The following is an 18,667-nucleotide window of genomic DNA, read 5'->3' on the forward strand; positions in this document are numbered from 1 at the left end:
AATGGGTTTCGGGGATAGGAAAAGGCTGCTAAAATTCAGAAGTCATCATTCCCCGGAAGCCACGGAGAGGAAGATCAACAGGAATCAAGAGCGCCAAGCTAGAGGTTCGGCCCCTCCGCAATACCACTGGGACGCCTGGCCCCGCCAGCTCTCCACGCGTCACCACTGCCCGCCAGGCTGCTGCGGCGTTTCCCTTCCTTGGGACACAACACAGAGACAGTGAGTCGCCCAAGGCCCCTTGTGCTCACCACCCAGCAGCTGCAGGCTGATTCCTAACACCCTGCCTGCAGGAGAGAGCGGTTTCTCCAAGCAAGATGCACCAGATGCCTTCTCGGCAGGGACCGGAGGCTCGGGGTGAGGGCTCCCTGCTCCAGTGCTCCGTCCCCACAGTGCCCCGAAGCCCTGCTTCACATGCTGGGTGTTCACCTCCTGCTGCCCACTCGGGGCCTCCGAGGAACGGGCTTTCTTGGATTCAATGCTCCGGCTTCCTACTTCCATCCTTTTTTCTTGGTCTGGACTACGGGGCCCCATGGTGTCGTAAGCAGAGAGTATTAAACAGGTTAGAGTAGTCACACTGGAAAGGGCTTCCATTAAGCATCCCCTAATCCTACATATTTAAAAAATTTTTTAAAAATATTATTTTTTAATCCTACATTATTTTTGTCTGTTCCTTCCCCACCAGGTTCTGACACTAGTACAAAATCCGAATCGATCAACAAGAACCTATACATTTAGTTAATCCTCGAATATTCAAGATCTTCTGTGTTGGTGAACTACATACAAGTGCCTAGCATGCAGTCGTTTTTGGTTTTTGGGTTTTTTTTGAACACAGCACACACAGGCACACCCCTTCAGCTAGCTGCAGGCTGGGGCATAGGAAGGCTTTTGAAGGACAAGGGTCACCCTGCTCGCTTGCTCTCTGAGCAGACCCTGTGCATGCTCTGCCTGGGGCAAGTGCACTTGGTAAATGGTTCTGATGGGCTGTGCTCCTCTGGGGGGCACAGGGTGCTCAGTACTGATTGGAAACTGGGTGCCTGGGATCCTGCTGCTGCAGCCAGTCATGGGAGTGCCCTGACAGGGCCCAGAGTCTCCAGAGAGCTGGGGCTGCCTCCCTGGATGGCCCTGAGACTATACTGGGGGTTATCTGCAAGTGTGCTATGCAGATCTGGATGACTACAGGGCCCCCCGCTCTAATTGTGAGGAGAGAAAAGGAGCACAGACAAGGTGGGGTTGCTCTGGTGAGGACCTGAAGCCCAACTGAGACTACCAGCCTCTCCCATCCACATGATGTGATTCGGATACACCAACTGAGATACATGCATCTCAGTCAATCCCAATGGCACTTTCCATCCCCCATCCACAGGGAAGGGGAGAACAGAAACTCGCCCCACTAAAGGCCAGCATGGCACCTAGTCCTTGAAAGAAGCCCTTATATGAGCCCACACAGATGCCAAAGAGTATGCCTGCTCCTGGAGATTTCTAGCGGAGTTGCAAAATACACACCCATGCCAGGCTGCTTCAAAGGGGCTCTCTGAGGTTGGAGAAACCTGGCCACAACACACCCCCAGGCTACGTTTTTGCTAACATAAACAACTTCTTAAAAGTCAAAATTACAAATCTTGGAAAAAGCGGACTGTCTTTGTGATGCACTGAACGTTTTCCATAGTCTCTTTCCCCTTTGCCTGGGAAGTGGCCAAACCTATGTGAAATGAACAAAATGCCTGACAATTTCCTTTTCTTAACTTAAACACCTAGGGTGAAGCTGAGGTCACATGATTTAGGTCTGCTTTGCAATTTCTATGAACTCATTAGCCAACACACACACACACACACACACACACACACACACCCCTCTTCTCTCCCCCCCACCCCGCCCCTTAGGGTTCCAGAAGCTTCCACCACATCAATAGTGGTACCCACGGGCTGGCCTTTTCTATCCAAGCCAAACCAAGCCCACTGAAAACGGAAGCCACTGTCCATCCAGTTTAAGGTTGTGGCTTGAACTAAGAGCATCCATACCCTTTGTCTTTTTGTCTTGACCTTTTGACTAACTTCTAACAACTTGGTTACTTTTTGTTCAAAGAGTAATCATATTGGAGGGGGGAATGTGTCTTTGCCTGTCAGTTACTTTCCCATTTCTTAAAAAAGGCAAAAGCAAGGCTTCTGAATTCTTCCTAAAAGACTAAAATGTCATGACACAGGAAAATGCTTCAAAGACTTTTCCTGTCACTTCTTTATATAACTCTGCCCATGAATTTTTCTGGATAAAAAAAAAAAAGTTCCATGATGAGTGCACGTGGGAAAAGCTTCACAATGCCTTTGTGTATCCTGTGCCTCATCATTAATATCAATATTGCGTCTGGGCTTCATGTAGCTCTAAGAGTTTTCCTCCAGGGAATGGAAGTCAAAAGTTTCTAAATACTGTATTGTCATTTTCACCCTTTAAAAAAACAAAAAGAAGATAAAAGTGGTTTTAAGCCAAACAATGTTGCAGAAGTGCAACATTTCTTAAGCCCTTAGTTCCAGGCTTAACATGGACCTGCTTACTCTCTTTCTCTGCCTCTTGAGCATTTCTTCAACATGGCTCTCGTCTGCTCCTACAGCTCAACAGGGACCCCCGAGTCCCTGATGCAGACCTGGGCCTGCAGGCCCTGGGAGGATTCTATCACAGATTTGTGAACTACACAAGATCTTCTTCTGGTTTCCATACAACTTATTTTTGGTTCCTACAAAATTAAAACAATTTTAAAAAGTCTGGGTGGCTCAGTGGATTAAGCCGCTGCCTTCGGCTCAGGTCATGATCTCAGGGTCCTGGGATCGAGCCCCGCATCGGGCTCTCTGCTCCGCGGGGAGCCTGCTTCCTCCTCTCTCTCTGCCTGCCTCTCTGCCTACTTGTGATCTCTCTGTCAAATAAATAAATAAAATCTTTAAAAAAAAAAAAAGTCAATTTTGCCCACTGTGCCAAGCTGTCTACTCCCTGTTTCATCTAAGAAGTATGTGATTTAACAGATGAAAACCCTAACAGTGTCACGCAGAGAGGGACAGAAATTCCGCACAAGTGGCCCCTGAAATATGTTCTGGAGAAAGATTTGGGCGGGGGGGGATGTGGTTAAAATATCAAAGGGACAAAAATGCAAAAGTCTCTTTGGATCCTGTGGGTGCCAACAAAGCTGGACCCTAAACCCTGTCCTCTTGTCCCTCCTGTGGTAGACGTCCACCGGCGTGGGGAGCTGGTCTGGCCAAACTGCACTGGAGACCCACCCCTGCCTGAGACCCATCCAAGCCAGTTCAGGAGCACGCTTCCCCCACCCGCCTCTTGGTGGTGCTGCTGGACCGCTCATCCTGCCGCCGACGCCCACCGCAGCGCTCTCTCCTTCACGGAGACGTGTCCGCCTGCACAGAGTCCTCTGCGGTCCATGGGGGTGCTCCGGAGCACGGAGGCGCCCTCCTGTGGTCTTCAGAGGTGACACTGCCACCGAGAGAGCGCACGCGAAGAGCAAGCTTGTTCAGGACACTGTAAGCGGGGTTGACTCCAGCTGTTGGTCTGGGGGGAGTCAACGACCTCTCTTTCAGGTCGCAGTAGGCATGTTTCATGCTTTAGTTTTATAGGTAACCCGAGGCAAGAGAACGGGGCCTTCCTTAGCATCGCCTAACACAGGTGGGTGTGAGCCGACCATCTGCCTATGCACAAGGACCCAACTCTTGCAACCACTGCAGAACGAGGGCTGGGTTGGAGCATCTTCCCATCAGAGTGGGAACACGCGGTCCACTCTCTCCGTGGAGACAAATACGAACCTTTCCCACACCCGAGGGTCTGGGAATCGGAGGGACCCGGCTTGCCTTCCAGACCCATCTGGCTCAGCTTGGGTCCTGGGACAGAAAGGAGACAGCGTGGCTGCAAGGCTCTGCTCCAACCCGCTCCTGGCCGACCCAGGCACTGGAGAAATACTCCGCCGGCCCCACTGGCGCTCTGGCTCCCTTCCTCCATGAGCTCTTCCTTCTCTTGCCTCGCTCAATAGCTGCTCCTGAACAGAACCTGGACCTATGTACCAAGCAAGGACACTACAGAAGTTAATTCCTGGCCTTTGCCAGCTATGCTGGGGCAGGGTGGGGGAGGGGGAGAGCAAGTACCTGCGCTGCACCTTCAGGGGATTTTTCAAGGGCTGTTTGACCAAATGTGGTATTTGCCTTCAACACTTAATTTTGCACCTGCCGCAATGAAGACACAGCTCCACTGTGGGGCCACTGCCAGGCAGGCAGCCGTGATTGCTACGAGCCTCCTTTCAGGTACTCCCCCACCTGAGGGGTACCCTTCATGGGTAGGACAATGAAAATAAACTGACCTTCACTTTCTTCTATGTTGCACTAATCCTACTTCTTTCTTTCCTTGAAGGATCCTGGCTGGCATCCAAAATAATTCAACTACACTGTCCAACCAACCATCTACCAACGTAACTGCAGGTCTTCAAAACTCTGATCTTAATCCTCTCCCACATGCTGGCTCTTCCCTCCACATAAATACCTAAAATTCAGAACATGGACAGTATGAGATAATGACTATTCCTGATAAACTGTACTTTCTATGCGAATTAATACATAAAACATCACTGAAAAGTAAAACTATAATCTAAAAATTGTTTTAAATAATCCATTTTAATCATCTAAAATAGTTACAAATATAAAAAAAGAAATTGTGCTTTTTAAGACATGGGATTATAAAAATTAGCAAATAATGATAGAATTCTTTAAAATATATTAGTAGGGTTTTGTTTTTTTTTTTAGTACTCAGAGCTTTTTCTCTGTGAGCTAGTATGTCTAGACAAAAGTGCCTAATATATGTCTCCCCAGTTTCCTTCCAGAGTATCAGTTGCAAGAAAAAAGGCTAAGCCTCTGTCTTCAAAGTTCCTCCCTACACAGTATTCCCAGATGGCAGCTTCTGGGACTGTGCTGTCTGGCAACAGAAAAGCCTAAACATATCAAAGGTAGACCGAGGCAGGGACTAAACCAGCCTGGACACAAATCCCAGGACAGGAAATGGCCCAGTCCTCCCCGCTGAAGCTTGTCTCTTTACCTGTGACTCCAGGATTATGTACATAGTGCCACTTAGGGGTTGCACAGGGGTGATTTATGATTTTGAGTGACAAGTTTCTTACCTTCCAGTAATCAAAAGGATGCTTTTACTCCCAGCAGGGAAAGAAAAGAGCCATGTCACTGTTCCAAACCACTGATCCCCTCTGTGCTGAGCTTTTAATAAGTCTGACCAAGAACAAGCCCAAAAGAACGCTTGTCTAAATGATCAGGCCCTTCCTAAGTTACCTTCAGCAATCTACAGAATTCTTTTTGATCACATACTTCCAACCTGGGGCTAAGTTCCAACTCTAGGTTGGTGTGTTTCTCCTCAAAGCTGCTGGGATGAATTTGCTGCAGGTTTGAGGAAGGAGGGAAGAAGCATAAATGTGAATGTGTCTTTGTTTAATGTAAGGAAAGTGGTCAGGACTTATGTCATAATTGGTCTCTCCCTCTAATTTCTGAGGGAAGTTCTTAGCTGACTTGAGGATAAGTTTTCTTCTTTCTGAATAACTTCTTGAAGACACACGTAATGGTGCTTCTTTAAGCCTAGAGCGTTCACCTTCTGGTCCACCTGTAGGACTGCAGGGAGAGGTCATCGCCCTTGACATGATTCCTATCCTTTCAGTCACAATGCTCAGCAGACACTGTGTTTCCCGTACCACTGTCTGCCTTCCAGAAGGTCAGTGGTGCTGAGAACAAAGGGAAGTTATGATACCACAGCTGGTTTCCCTTCCTTAAGTGTTAAGATATTAAATAAAACACATTTTCATTCCCGTGCAAGCTTAATCTGGTAACTTATTTGGTAAAAAATAAATCAATAAACCATAAGCTTATTTGATAAACCAATCCTTTTTACTTGGTGATATTTCTAAAGTTTATGTCAAAGAAAAAAGAAAAGTTGGACCCAAATAAAGTCCCTTAGCAGGGAGGCACCACCACACACCTCAGCGCTCCCCTGCCCTATCCTTCATGGCAGGAGGGTGGCCTTTGCGAACCAAGGTTATGAATCACCAAGATGCATGTCCTCCCCTCAAGTCTAGTGACTCCAAGATGCCACTGGGATGACAGCATTGGGCAAATTCATCTTTTTCTAAGTCTCTGCCCTGATTTCACAAGAGAGCTTCCTTGTCTTCTCAGCACTGTGGCTGGGGTGGGGTGGGGTGGGGGGGAGGGCAGGGAACCCAGAAAGTCTGGGGCAAATGGTAACCACATGACCCCTGTGGTCCTGGTGACCTGAGCCCAAACCATTTCATCTCAGTGTCGCCTAGGGTATAATTCTGCAAACTCATGATCCCATCTTTAATGGGGTAACAGGGGGCAGGTGATCAGCTAGAACTCTTCTCCGGGTTCATCTGGGATCTTCTCTCTGGAAAAGCTTACTGACATTCTCCTTGGGTTTGTTGGGTTAAAGAGTATTGCTAAAATGCTTTGGAAAAATCCCCTTTGAACACATGCATAAGCTGGAGAGAAAATGCATATACCTTCATTGAAGTTAGAAACAGGGGAAAAGGCTGATTTATCCCAGTGTTGTCTGAAATCCTGAACACTTTCCAGGCTTCTTCCTATTTTGATGCTCCTCATAGGTAACAGATTCTCTCCTCTGGCACTCTACTCATTTCCTCTTAAGATGCCCAACTCTGCTCAGCCTAGTTTGGAAATCACCGCGGGACTCGGGAACCTGCCCCCCAGACTTGGGGAGAGACCCACAGCAGAAGGAGCTGACAGGCAGGATGGGGTAGGGAGCCAACAATCCACTTCTTTTTAGCAGCCTTTCCTGCTCCCCTGTCAGGAGCCCTGCCAGGCCATGCACCTCCCAGATGGGCGGAGAGCTACACCCACCCGTTACATCAGACACTACCGGGGCATCATACTCTGTGTTGCACAACAGAATCGCACGATGGGAAGCTGTGATCATCACCCACACAGACGAGCGGAAGCTACAGACAGAGAGCCACTACGGATGGTGCTCGGGACAGAGGTGAGAATGGCCCAGAACTCGGCCTCTGGTGAAGATGCCAGGTTCACAGGACTTATCGGGGTGCCCTCACCAGACCCCTCCTCCTCCTCCTCCTCCTTCTGCTCGGCCGCTGGCGGCTCCTGCATCTCCTCTGGGAAAGCCTGAGGCCGACGTGGGAAACTTCTGCTGCCTGAGACAGTCTCGCGTGCTCGGGACCCCTCACCTGAGGTCTCTGGGTGCTGAACTGGCGTGGAGGTAGCTAGGCCCGGGAGGGAAATGTGGTCACCTGTGTCATCTTCCTCAAAGTCGTTAAGGCAGTAAACTTCATCCAGGTCAACGTCCAGTGTCCGGAAGCCCTTGGTGACCACACCGGGCCGGGGGTCCAGGATGCCCCCCAGGTGGGGCTGGGCCAACTGCTGCCAGTGGTGAAGGGTGGCAGAGCCTTGCAGGAGAAAGGGCAGAGAGGGAGGGGGGGACAGGGAGGAGAGAGGATTAGGATGGACGTCTGAGAGGATGGCGGGCCCCACCCCTGGAGCGTGGAACCCGACCCCTGGCAGGATCTGAGCCCGGCCGGTGAACTCTGGCAGGGACGCCAGCAGAGCGGCCTCGGCCACCATGCCACAGGGGCCGATACCCCGCCACGCCTAGAAGGGGCACCCATTCAAGGAATCCCAAGTGAATCTTTTTCACAAAGTGAAACTAATACCGTCTGGTGTGGCAGACATGATTCCTATCTGGGGACTAACTATTTTAGTCAAGCGAGGTCGATCCCCAGATCCAACACCTCATCCACATAGGAGCCCCAGCAGAGGAAAAAGAAGCAAGACAAGTAAAAAGGGGGTGTCTGGGTACTGAATCTGTGCCAAGTACCCGTGGCCAGGGACAGGGAAGACGCAAGCCCAGGCAGCATAAGACAATTTGAAACTGACCCCGGGAGGCACAAGACACAAGCAAAAGGAAATGAGAGTCACCCATACGACTATGACCTCTTTTACTTATTAGGGTTTTGTCTTCTGGCAGCAACCCTGAGAGGCTGCAGGTTGGGGAGACAGAATGGGGGTAGCCAGGTGTGATCGACGAGCACGGAAGTCCACACAGAGGTCTGACGCAGAGGCGCAGATCTCCTCAGTGACACCAGATCCTGGGACTCAGATGGCATCATGCAAGGTCTGTAATAACACCGGACTGTGTCCCTGAGCACCTCGAGGGTGTCACGGTGGCTCAGAGAAGCGTTCCAAGTACCAGTATGCCTCACAACCTGGGTCGAGAAGCAGATTTACTAAGGAACATCTTGGAACCTTCAGTATGTTGCTGCATCCTGGGATTCTGCCCAGCCCGTTTGTCAGTGCAACCCTTTTTTCCTTTGGGACACTTCTTACACCTGACGTGGCCCAGAGATGATGGCCCTTGAGGTCAGGTGTCTGTCCCCATTCTACAGATAAATTAGTCAACCACACAAATGCCTAGCTTTGAGAGCAGTTCTCAGGCGTGGGAAAGCAAGAGCCTTCCCCCATGAATGATTCCCAGTTACCACTGGTTTATTAGGGGAGTCCTCTGTGGGGCAGGCTGCCCCGGGGCATGTCAGACAGGGAAGCCAGGGCGCCAGGAGCCGGACAAGAGAAGAGAGAAGGAAACAATGGCAGGTGTTGGGGTCAGGGGCCGGTGCAGGAACGTGAGCGAGATACAGATAACCCCTTCTGCAGGAGCCCCTGACCCTCTGGTGTGCCCAGCGAGCATGCGGCCCCCAACCCACCACTGGGAAGGAGCTTCCAGGGGAGCAGCCTCAGCCAAAGGGTCTTGAAGGAATCTCGTAAGTGGGCAAGTTCACATACACTTTAAGCTGCACATGCTGCCAGTATATGTTTAGGGAACCCCCAGACACCCACTCGGAGGTCTGTCCCAGCTTTAAGTGGGCACAAGTACAACCTTCACTTGAAGCTACCGCATATAAACAGCAAATACCCCACACGCAGAAGAAACACGGTAGCACGACAAAGAGCATCGCATACTGTCCTCTCATGACGTGCTGAGATGCGTCTAGAGCAGCGGTTCTCAACTAGGGGATGACCTTGTCCCATACATTCAGTAAACGAACGGAGACATTTCCAGTTGTCACCACTGTGGGGAAGGAGGGAGCGCTGATGGCATCGAATGGGAAGGGGCAGGGACAGGGATGCTGGGTCCCACGAAGCCCAGGGCAGCCCCCAACCCCCGAGTGATCCGGCCCTGGATGTCAGCAGGGCTGAGATGGGGACACCCAGACCTAGAGCTGTGTCTGATCTCAGGAGAACCCAGAGGAGCTCGGGTGCAAGCAGCCAGGGCTTGGCGGATATGCTCAAGCCACTGGGGCCGCAGCAGCTTTTCTTTTTCTTTTCTTTTCTTTCATTTTTTTTTTTTTTTTAGCAGCTTCTCTTTTAAAGTTACCCTGATTGAGCAGCTGGTGTTACATTAACTCCCAGCTCAGAAGCACCCGATGAGGGGACTGAGGGTCATTCAAGTTAGAGAATTTTCCCAAGTCCCTGAGCAGCGGTAGCCCTGAAGTCCAGGTCCCTTGAGTAAGCTCACACAGCCTGCCCCCCAGCCCAAGTTCACGGGTCTGGAAACAAGCAAGGACCTCCACGCTCCAGCCGGGAACCCACACCAACTGAGAAGCATCCATGGTGGGCAGTAAACGTTCTAGGTGGCCGTCCAAGGCCGGCCAGGAGGCACACACACTGTAGCTGATGGGATTTCTCAAGACCCCCTGGAGACCCCCATTCATGATCCATAATGAGGCCCCTGTTCATGTGGTCACTAGATGCTCAGGTACATCTAGCAAAAATACCACACTGGGGAGAAGTCTCAACATAGCACCAGGACATCCAGCTTGGGACACACATGCTGGTCTCACAAGGATGATGGCAAATGCCAAAGTATCGTGTGGCCAGATCCCCTCAACTTTTAGGAGGGGAGGAAAGGGAGAGATGACAAGACACGGGGGAGTGAGGAGCTATGTCTGAACTGCCAGAGGTCCTCACCCTTCTGAAGGGGGCTGAGAGGTTTTCAGTGCCCAGGGAAAGAAAGAAGTCAGGGAGGCCCGAGGTCTGGGCCCAGACACCAGTCCCATGGGCCTCCATCCACCCTCTGTTCAGCACACCGCCCTCATCTCTCCCCACCCCCGGCACGGGCTCAAGAGAGAAAGGTTGCTGTTTGGAGTTCAAGATGCTACACAAGTACATGGGGCTATCTGCCTTCCCTGAACATGCAGAGCCAAGGGAGTTTAGATGAGATCACAATGGAGAGATCATGCTGGAAGATGCATGGTACTTGGATTCTTATCCCCTGCCTTGCGCACCCCTTACTCACGAAGAGCCAACCTTTACGGAGCACTGACCCGGTGTCAGGCACCCCTCCAAGAGCCTACACTTATAACTCGATCATCATAACCCTGTTGTCCTCATTTTACAGATAAGGACACGGGGCTCAGGGTGGTCAGGCAACTTGCCAGAGGCTGCACAGCTGGCATGTGGCCAATCTGGCGTTCAAACCCATCCAGTGTCGTCCTCTTAACCACATACACCTTCTCTGGGTCAGCAGTGAGGGGGCCTCCTGGGCATGTGTCTCAGAAATCAGGGCAGTAACACACCCGACTGGCTTTTTCAATCCTCAAACAGGCGTCTTCCATCCTACGAAAGTGAATACTGCTGAAAGCCCCCACAGGCCTGTTATCTGAGTTACACCAGGCTGGGGGACCCACATATCATTTCCATTTCCAACTGGTTCTAAGCCCCCAAGAGGGTTTCTCGAGTCCAGGACCCAGGCAAAACGGCTCGCACCTCAGTCCCTCCCATCGCCACTGCCTGCACCGCCACGTAGGAATCTGACCGATCCCGAATGCCTGAGGTTCTGCCTTTGATACGAGATGGAGCACTGATTAAAAATTAAGGATGGGGGGGGCGCCTGGGTGGCTCAGTGGATTAAGCCGCTGCCTTTGGCTCAGGTCATGATCTCAGGGTCCTGGGATCGAGCCCCGCATCGGGCTCTCTGCTCCGCGGGGAGCCTGCTTCCTCCTCTCTCTCTGCCTGCCTCTCTGCCTACTTGTGATCTCTCTGTCAAATAAATAAATAAAATCTTTTAAAAAAAAAAATTAAGGATGAGGGGCACCTGGGTGGCTCAGTGGGTTAAAGCCTCTGCCTTCGGCTCAGGTCATGATCCCAGGGTCCTGGGATCGAGCCCCGCATCGGGATCTCTGCCCCGCATCGGGATCTCTGCCCTGCATCGGGATCTCTGCTCCGCGGGGAGCCTGCTTCCTCCTCTCTCTCTGCCTGCCTCTCTGCCTAGTTGTGATTTCTCTCTGTCAAATAAATAAAATTTAAAAAAAAAATTAAGGATGAACGGCACCTGATTCAGAGCCTTGGCTGCCTCTTTCCTACTCCCACTGCCCCCCCCAACTCCCACAAGCCTGGCTTCCTTTACTTGTCAAGCACAAAGCAGGAGACTCACCACACTGTGAGATACTTCCCATGACCAGCCCCTCCCTCCCACCCACAAGAGAACGAGGCTGGGGTCAGGGAAGGAGGAGGCTTCATGCTCCTAGCTGGCACCAAGATGAAGCTCTACGAAACAAGGATGTGGCCAGCAGGGAACACAGTCATGGCCACCATGCCTTTCCCTGTTTGCTTTCCTTCTCCATCTCACTGTTCTAAAAGCTGTGATATGATCAAAGGAGAAGGAAACCAAATCCATCTATGTCACGGGAGTACCCGGGGCTTGGAAGTTTAGACCCAACCTGCTGGACAATGTCTAGCTTAGTTAGGAAGTGTATGCTTTCAACTAATTACATGTGAGCTTACTTACTGGGAAACACCCTCTTGATTTTAATTATCCACAAAGAGCAAGCAAACAAATACAGGGAGGAAAAATACTGCCAGACTCATCTTTGTCATGCAGATCTCTGTCAAGGAGTCCGAGAAGTTCGCCTGCTCTTCACCTGCTTCAACTCCTAGGGTAAGACGAAAGGGCAAGAGGACTGACCTTAAACACCTCGCTCGGCTACTTCGGCTGATACCAACAAGCAGATACCGGGATGCTTTAAACAGGGAAGGGAGACACAGAGGGAAGACCCAGACTGGCTCTCTACGATCCCAGCCAACACTCTCCAGGGACCTCATCCCGGCACACTGACCTGAGCCACTGAAGATTAAGGATACGATCGGCTTCTAAGTGGGCCAACAGGAAAGGATGGTATGAAAACATGGCCCCAGCACAGCGCTGGTCCGGGCTCTCAACACCCTTTAGACCTGAACTGCTGGGACACGGCAAGTTTGGGGCACCCAAGCTTTAATTAGCACCTCTTAGGTGCCAGGCATAATCACATTTACTCTTGACAGTTTTGTGTGGCAGATGTAAGCCTTATTTCACAAGTCAGAGAAACGGGGTCAAAAGGGTCACTTCTCTTCTGCCACAGTTGGAGCTGCATTGAACCCAGTGCTGGGCAGACTTCTGCGTCAGCACTCCATCTCGTCAAATTAAACAAAGTCATACAAAAAAAAATGTGGAGGTAAGGAAAAAAGAAAATATTGGTTGTATCTGAAATAGCTGAGAAGTCTGAGAACTATAAAACGGAGGAGAGGAATCTCTAGCATAAGGATGCATTACAGTCCATAGTGATACAACATGACATCTTAACAGGAGTGACTTAGCTTCCTGGTGAGAAGGATACTGTAGATGAAACCGATCTAGCACTTCTCAAGGGATTTCCTCTTCTTCTAGTAACACAAAAAATACTGCTGAGTCACAAGATTAAAAGGAGAAAAAAAAAGATGAATTGGTTGAAATAAATTTTTAAAAATCTTTTCCTGCAATATGCTTGGGAAATGAATCCAAAGACATATTCTTAGATGATCTAATGAAACATAAAGTCAAATACAGAAACCAGACGAAATAGAGATGATAAATTCCAATGAGCTTTAAGAGACAAAAGAGAAAAAAAAGAAAAGAAAGGCAGAAAGTAAAATTGCAGAAATGAAAGATTTTATTGAAAGAAAAACAGACATAATTATGGATCAGGAAACAATCACCAAGCTCACAACTGAATAAACAATTAAAAACAGAACAAGCCATCCTTTTCTGAAATCTAATAAGGGTCTGAATTATACAATTAAAAAATAATTCTGAAGAAAGAATGTCAGCCCACCCTCTTCCTACCTCTGGAGACTATGGGACCCAGCATGTCTTGGGTCTTTAACAAGCACACCCTCATTTTACACCACACATTCTCACGGTTCTTATGGGATACAAAGAATCCGACTCTTTTTAGGCAGAAAGCAAAGCTCTAACACATCAACAGTGTATCTGTGGTAGCGAACTGCAGGAATGAGTAACTATCAACTATACGTCTAAAATGACTCCTTAAGAATATAGGTCTAACATGGGACATACGGCCTTACAGAAATTCTGATTTGACTTTGCATCAGAAATGTAATTCTAAAGTACCTTCTCACACTCACAGGGGTTTCCAAACTAAAGGAGTCAAAAATGAAAAATACAAACTCTCAGTGGCTCCTGACAGGGTTAAGTGGATAATTAGAGGGAAGACATTTTTATAACACCTGGAAGAAAAAGCAAAGAGCAAAGGTGAATTTTTTCCAGGAGTTTAACCATCTCGTGTCCCAATTTACTAAAAAGTAAATTGCCCCTGGGAAAGGCAGGCTTGAGGAGGCATAGAGCTCGCTCCCCTCCCTGACTACCCCCTTCCTGGCCCCCAGACTGTGGAGGTCTAGGCCTCTCGCTCCGAACCCACAGCACTGGAAGAAAGCCACACCCCCTTTACTGGAAGATGGAAACAAAACATAAAAGCCCATAACTGCAGATCACTTTCAGGTGGTTCCTGAAAAAACAACTTCTAGCATGTGCTCTGAACCCCTCCCTGACACCAGCATTTCTGAGAGGGGACAGCAAGCATTCCCTGCGCTTCTCAGACCCCAGGCACAACCGAATGAACTTTCTAGTACGTCAGCAGTGCCTCTGCCTCTCAAAAAGATGCTAACTTCTAAGGTTCCAGATGCACAACAAAGAGAACTAGGAAACTGGCCTGAAGGCTTCGTTTCTTTCCTTTGGCCTAACTGGAGGAGGTCAGAGTCGGCCCGTGGCCGGCGTGCGCACTCCCACACCTGCCCCGGAAGACGGAGGCCCAGGCTGGGCGCCACCGTCAGAGGAACTCAAACCAGCAGCGGGGGAGGCTGTCTCGGAAGAAAAAGGAGTAGGCATGACAGAGGCTGCCCGCTTGCTGGTGGTGGATCAGGGACCAGAGGCGGTCGCCGAGGAGGGTGGAGAGGGGCTGAGGCCCCTGGTGATCACCTTCCAGCGGCTTCACGATCTGGAGTTTCTCGGGCAGGTAGGAGCGGCTGCTGAAGGACATGCCCGAGAAGCCAGTGAACTCGGAGAAGCGCGAGTGGGTGCCAAGGGACATGATGCTCTCCGTGGGCGTGAGGGAGCCGCTGAGCACCTCGCCCTTCTCTGCCAGCTCCCTGAGCTTCCGCTCCTGCTCCTCCTCGAAGAACCTCCGCTCCGAGAGGTAGTTCTCCCGGCGGAGGGACAGCCGCCGCAGCGCCGTCTCCAGGTCGTGGGAGCCCGGAGTGCCCGGCGTCCCGGGCTTCTTGCTCCGCTCGTCGTTCCTGCGAGGAGGGAGATGGGACTGAGCGAGGCGCACCCCGCAGTGGGCCCCATGCAGGGTAGAGTGCATGGTGCGAGGCAGTCCTTACTGCTAGGTGGCCAGGGGTGCACGTGTTTCCTGCTGGCCACAGGATCTTTGCTAGGGAAGCCAACAAGTCAAGCAGCAGAAATTTAGGCAAAGCTGGGGAGGGAAATGCCTACGGGGGAGGGAACCTAGTTCCCTCTGTTGGGTGTTCTGCCGGGTGTGGGGAGAGCACTAAGGTGTAATGAAAATTCGTACAGACTATGTAAAAAATTCCGTCCCCAGCTACATCTCCCTCGTGAGCCCTCAAGAAGACAACTTCTTCAGGCCGAGGTCCTAGTTACCAGAAGGGTCACTGGTTCTAGGGGCATTTCTCTTTGTTCTTGAACTGAAAGAGCTGTTCTGATCAAGCAGTTCCCCTCGGAGCCAAGAGGTCAGAAGAACAAATCTCTCTGTCACAGAAAAAGGGTGCACAACACAGCTGACGTGCCTGCGTCCTTGTGTGTGTGTGTGCAGGGGTGGGTGTGCGGAGCTTCAGGACACAGAGGGGCTGCCCACCACTGAGGAGGCCCCACCCCAGCAACAGGGCTGTGATGTGTGCCTTTTGCAGCAAATTGGATTCTGGTTACAAGTCAGAGCCTGAATCCTCCTCAGCCTTCCAAACACCCAAGCTACAGAGGGGTCCCTGAAACAAAGGTCTATTCTGTAGGCTGACAGGGATAAGTAACAGAAAATAATCATTTATCCCCCTCCTTCAGCATTTGACGGAAAAGCAGACTTCCTGTTGTGCCTCCTTCCACTGGTGAAAGTACCAGAATCGAGAATGAGCGCACACTCAGAGGTCCTGGCAAAGCAGATTACAGAATGAGAGGTCTGTACTTGCCAGGCAATTCTTTACCAGCCTCCCTCTTCTGTGGGCCGAACCTATCCTCCGTCCACACTACCTGTCTCCCAAACAAACTCCCGGCTGGCTCACCCCAGGTCCTCGGACTCTGCTTCCAGGATGATGCTGTTGGTCTTGTTGTCCAGGACAACGTTGCCAACATCACTGCCGTAGAAGCTGGACCGGGGGGTGCTGACGCAGCTGGAGAGGAGGGAGTTCACGGCTGAGGACTGGTTGGAGCCTGGGATGTTCATGGGGGATGGGGTCAGAGACCTCTGCTTGACCACCTGGTTGATGTTTCTCACTGTCTCAAAGACTCGCTTCTGGTGCCTGGGGGTCGGAGGGGCGTGGAGAAGATGCACAACATCCATGAATAAACAAATGCAGGAATGACCATGGAGTCCAACCCTCCAGAAACTACCATCCGAGGGGCGAAAAAGGCAGCTGGCCCACGTGAGCCCCCCAAGCAACCTGCCAGCCCCTGCCTTCCATGTGTTTCTTAAGACTGTTGGCTGGAAAGCAAGAGACTCAATGCCCACTGAATTCAGGGCTCTACTTCGTGGCTGTGTCCCAGAGGTGATGCTAGCAAGGGGGACATTGCTGTTCTCTCCCTTAGGCTTGACCCACAACTACAAATACTTAAGTAGGGCTTTTGTCTCCTGGCTGCTTTTCCTCTGTCATGATGGTGGCTAGAATGCAAGGTCCAAGAGAGCAGAATTCACTGCTCAGCACATAACAGGGATCCATAAATATCTGCAGAATGATTATTTGTTGACTGCTTATATATATATATATATGTACATATATATATATATATATAAAAGCCAGACAAAATCTTAAACTTCTACAATAAGATGATAAACACCACAGAAATCTTTTTTAGAAATTGCTGTTTCTAAGAGTGGAACCTCCTTTTGATGTTCATTTGTCCCCCCCCCTTTTTTAAGAAGGGGAGAGAGACAGAGAGAATCCCAAGTAGGCTCCACGCCCAGTGCAGAGCCCAACATGGGGCTCCATCTCACGACCCTGAGATCATGACCTGAGCTATATATCAAGAGTGGGATGCTTAACCGAGCCTCCCAGGCGTCCCCTTATGTGTTCCTTTTACAGGAGACAAAGGTAGGCACATTGCCTTAATGGCCACGTCTTTCTGGGATGCATAAGGCTTCACAAACGCACAGAGGCTCGGGGACTCTCTCCCAGGATCACTCCCAGGATTCCATTTCAGTTCTGGCTGTGGGCTTTGGGTACAGAAAATACACAGTGAAATCAGATCCACACACATCTGAGGAGACACCTCAGGGGCAGCCTACCACAAGGTCTCATGCCAGGAGACAGCCTGTAGGGGCCAGTATGGGTAAACATACCCAGAAAGGGCAGAAGCCTTGCATGCACCCCTCAAAGAGGCCTCTGTATCTCCCACGGCATGCGACCTCTCTTTCTCTAACGGACATCAAACATTTCCAAGTATTGTTTTTCACTGAACGGAAAGATAAAACCAAGGGGTGGTATCAAGACAGGGCGGTGTTACCAGAGATGGGAAACACAGGTCTCCTTACTCAACTTTCTAGAAGTTAGTAGAAGAGCTTTAAAACCCAGAAAGAGGAGCTGGGGGATATATATGACTGTCTATGTGCTCTTATCTCCCTCAACCCGGACCCAAATCTGTGCAAGGACCACAGTGCCGGGGCCTGAAGCCCAAACACGGCTGGTTTTGAGGAGCACGGGGCGTGAGGTGGTCTCTGGAAAACTTAGAAGCAGGCCGTACGCGATGTCTGGAGATTCGGGCTCTTCCAACTGCAGCTCCTTCCGCATCGTCCCCTCGATCTCCGCTGCCAAGGAGTCCTGAGAAAAGCCAGAGACACACGGAGTGAGCAGCAATTCAAGTCTCTGAGAAAAGCCAGAGACACACGGAGTGAGCAGCAATTCAAGTCTCTGAAAGAGGCTCCCAGCTGGCTGGCCAGGCGAGTCTCAGGTGAGGTCTCAGAAGCCTGCACACTGCCCTTCCGTGAGGCTGTCGGCACTCATCACTGGGGGGATCCCTGAGTGAGCAAGCCCCATGGCGGGCTCCGAATGGAGCAGTCCCCAGTGGGCACTAAGCGGACAGCCCCGATGCGCCCCTGTGGCTAAGGATCTGAGAGCAAACCCCGTGTTCTCTTGGCCACACCACGGAGCTATGGCTCTGCCTACAAGGAGAGGCAGGGAATTTGTGGAGGAGGGGCCCTGAGTTGTGAGCACTGTCACGTGAGCCTCTGCTCTTGTGCCCCCCGCTTCCCGTGCAAGGAAGGCTCCTCTCCCCACCAACAACCCATCGCCCACCCTCCTTTAATGACCCGCTCCTACCTCGTTTCCACTACCAATCCTTCACTCCTCCCCCAAGAAAGACACCAAACACACGAAGTCCCGGCGAGTTCCCTGAACAGTGAGTTCACTTGGATCTTCCTCTAGCTAGGTTGTGGATTCTGTGGGTCAGGGGAAGGCCGGTCACAGATGGCTTCTCCCTTCTCAGATGGGCCAGGCCCCGAGCTGAGGCTCACTGATAAAGACTCCCTGATGAGCGGCCCCCTTCCCTGAATGCCCCACCACTCCTTACCACCTGAGGCAGAGACTCACAGGCAACCCCACACACCGGCACAGGTCAGTGTCAACAGAAGGACCAGGTGTGTGCAGAAAAGCATCTGCTGGGGCCTCAGACAAGAAACCACCTTGGACAGCCTGAAGGGAAGGGCTAACTCTTTGCTAACTGAAGACCTCCTGAGAAGAGAGGAATGTTCTTTTTGCACCGTACACTGAGAGCGCCACAGGCCACAGGTGGCCATCAGGTGCTTGAAACACGATCACTGGGAACCTGAATTCCCTGCACTAATTCTAATTGGCCACTTGTGGCCAATGCCTTCCCAGCAGACAGAGCATGGGAACTCCAGAGCGTCCACCTCCACAGTCCCAAAGTCAAGGAGTGACGTTCCAGGCTAGAAGCTGGAACCTATTTATACATACATGATTTTATTTAGTAATTATTATGTACAGGTTGCCATTCAACATAACCCAAGTTGCAAAAGGCTTCCCTGGGTGAGCTTTTTTA

The 18,667-nt window shown here is 50.8% G+C and overlaps 1 protein-coding gene across 7 annotated transcripts in view; it reads right to left on the bottom strand.

Annotated features, from left to right (window-relative positions):
* Window positions 1-18,667, bottom strand: part of TRAK1 (trafficking kinesin protein 1) — a 121,042-nt gene that overhangs the window by 7,696 nt on the left and 94,679 nt on the right. For 3 of the 7 annotated variants that reach the window (XM_046003474.1, XM_046003472.1, XM_046003470.1), the window contains 4 exons: window positions 17,354-17,430; window positions 15,679-15,915; window positions 14,366-14,682; window positions 7,314-7,469 (listed from right to left, as the gene is read on the bottom strand). In XM_046003474.1, the coding sequence (XP_045859430.1) occupies window positions 7,314-7,469; window positions 14,366-14,682; window positions 15,679-15,915; window positions 17,354-17,430 (787 nt within the window). Of the gene's footprint in view, window positions 1-7,118; window positions 7,470-14,365; window positions 14,683-15,678; window positions 15,916-17,353; window positions 17,431-18,667 lie in introns of all 7 variants that reach the window. The other 4 variants (XM_046003473.1, XM_046003469.1, XM_046003468.1 and 1 more) reach the window with 2 other exon arrangements.

This window comes from Meles meles, chromosome 4 (assembly GCF_922984935.1).
Source record: "Meles meles chromosome 4, mMelMel3.1 paternal haplotype, whole genome shotgun sequence".
NCBI lineage: Eukaryota > Metazoa > Chordata > Mammalia > Carnivora > Mustelidae > Meles > Meles meles.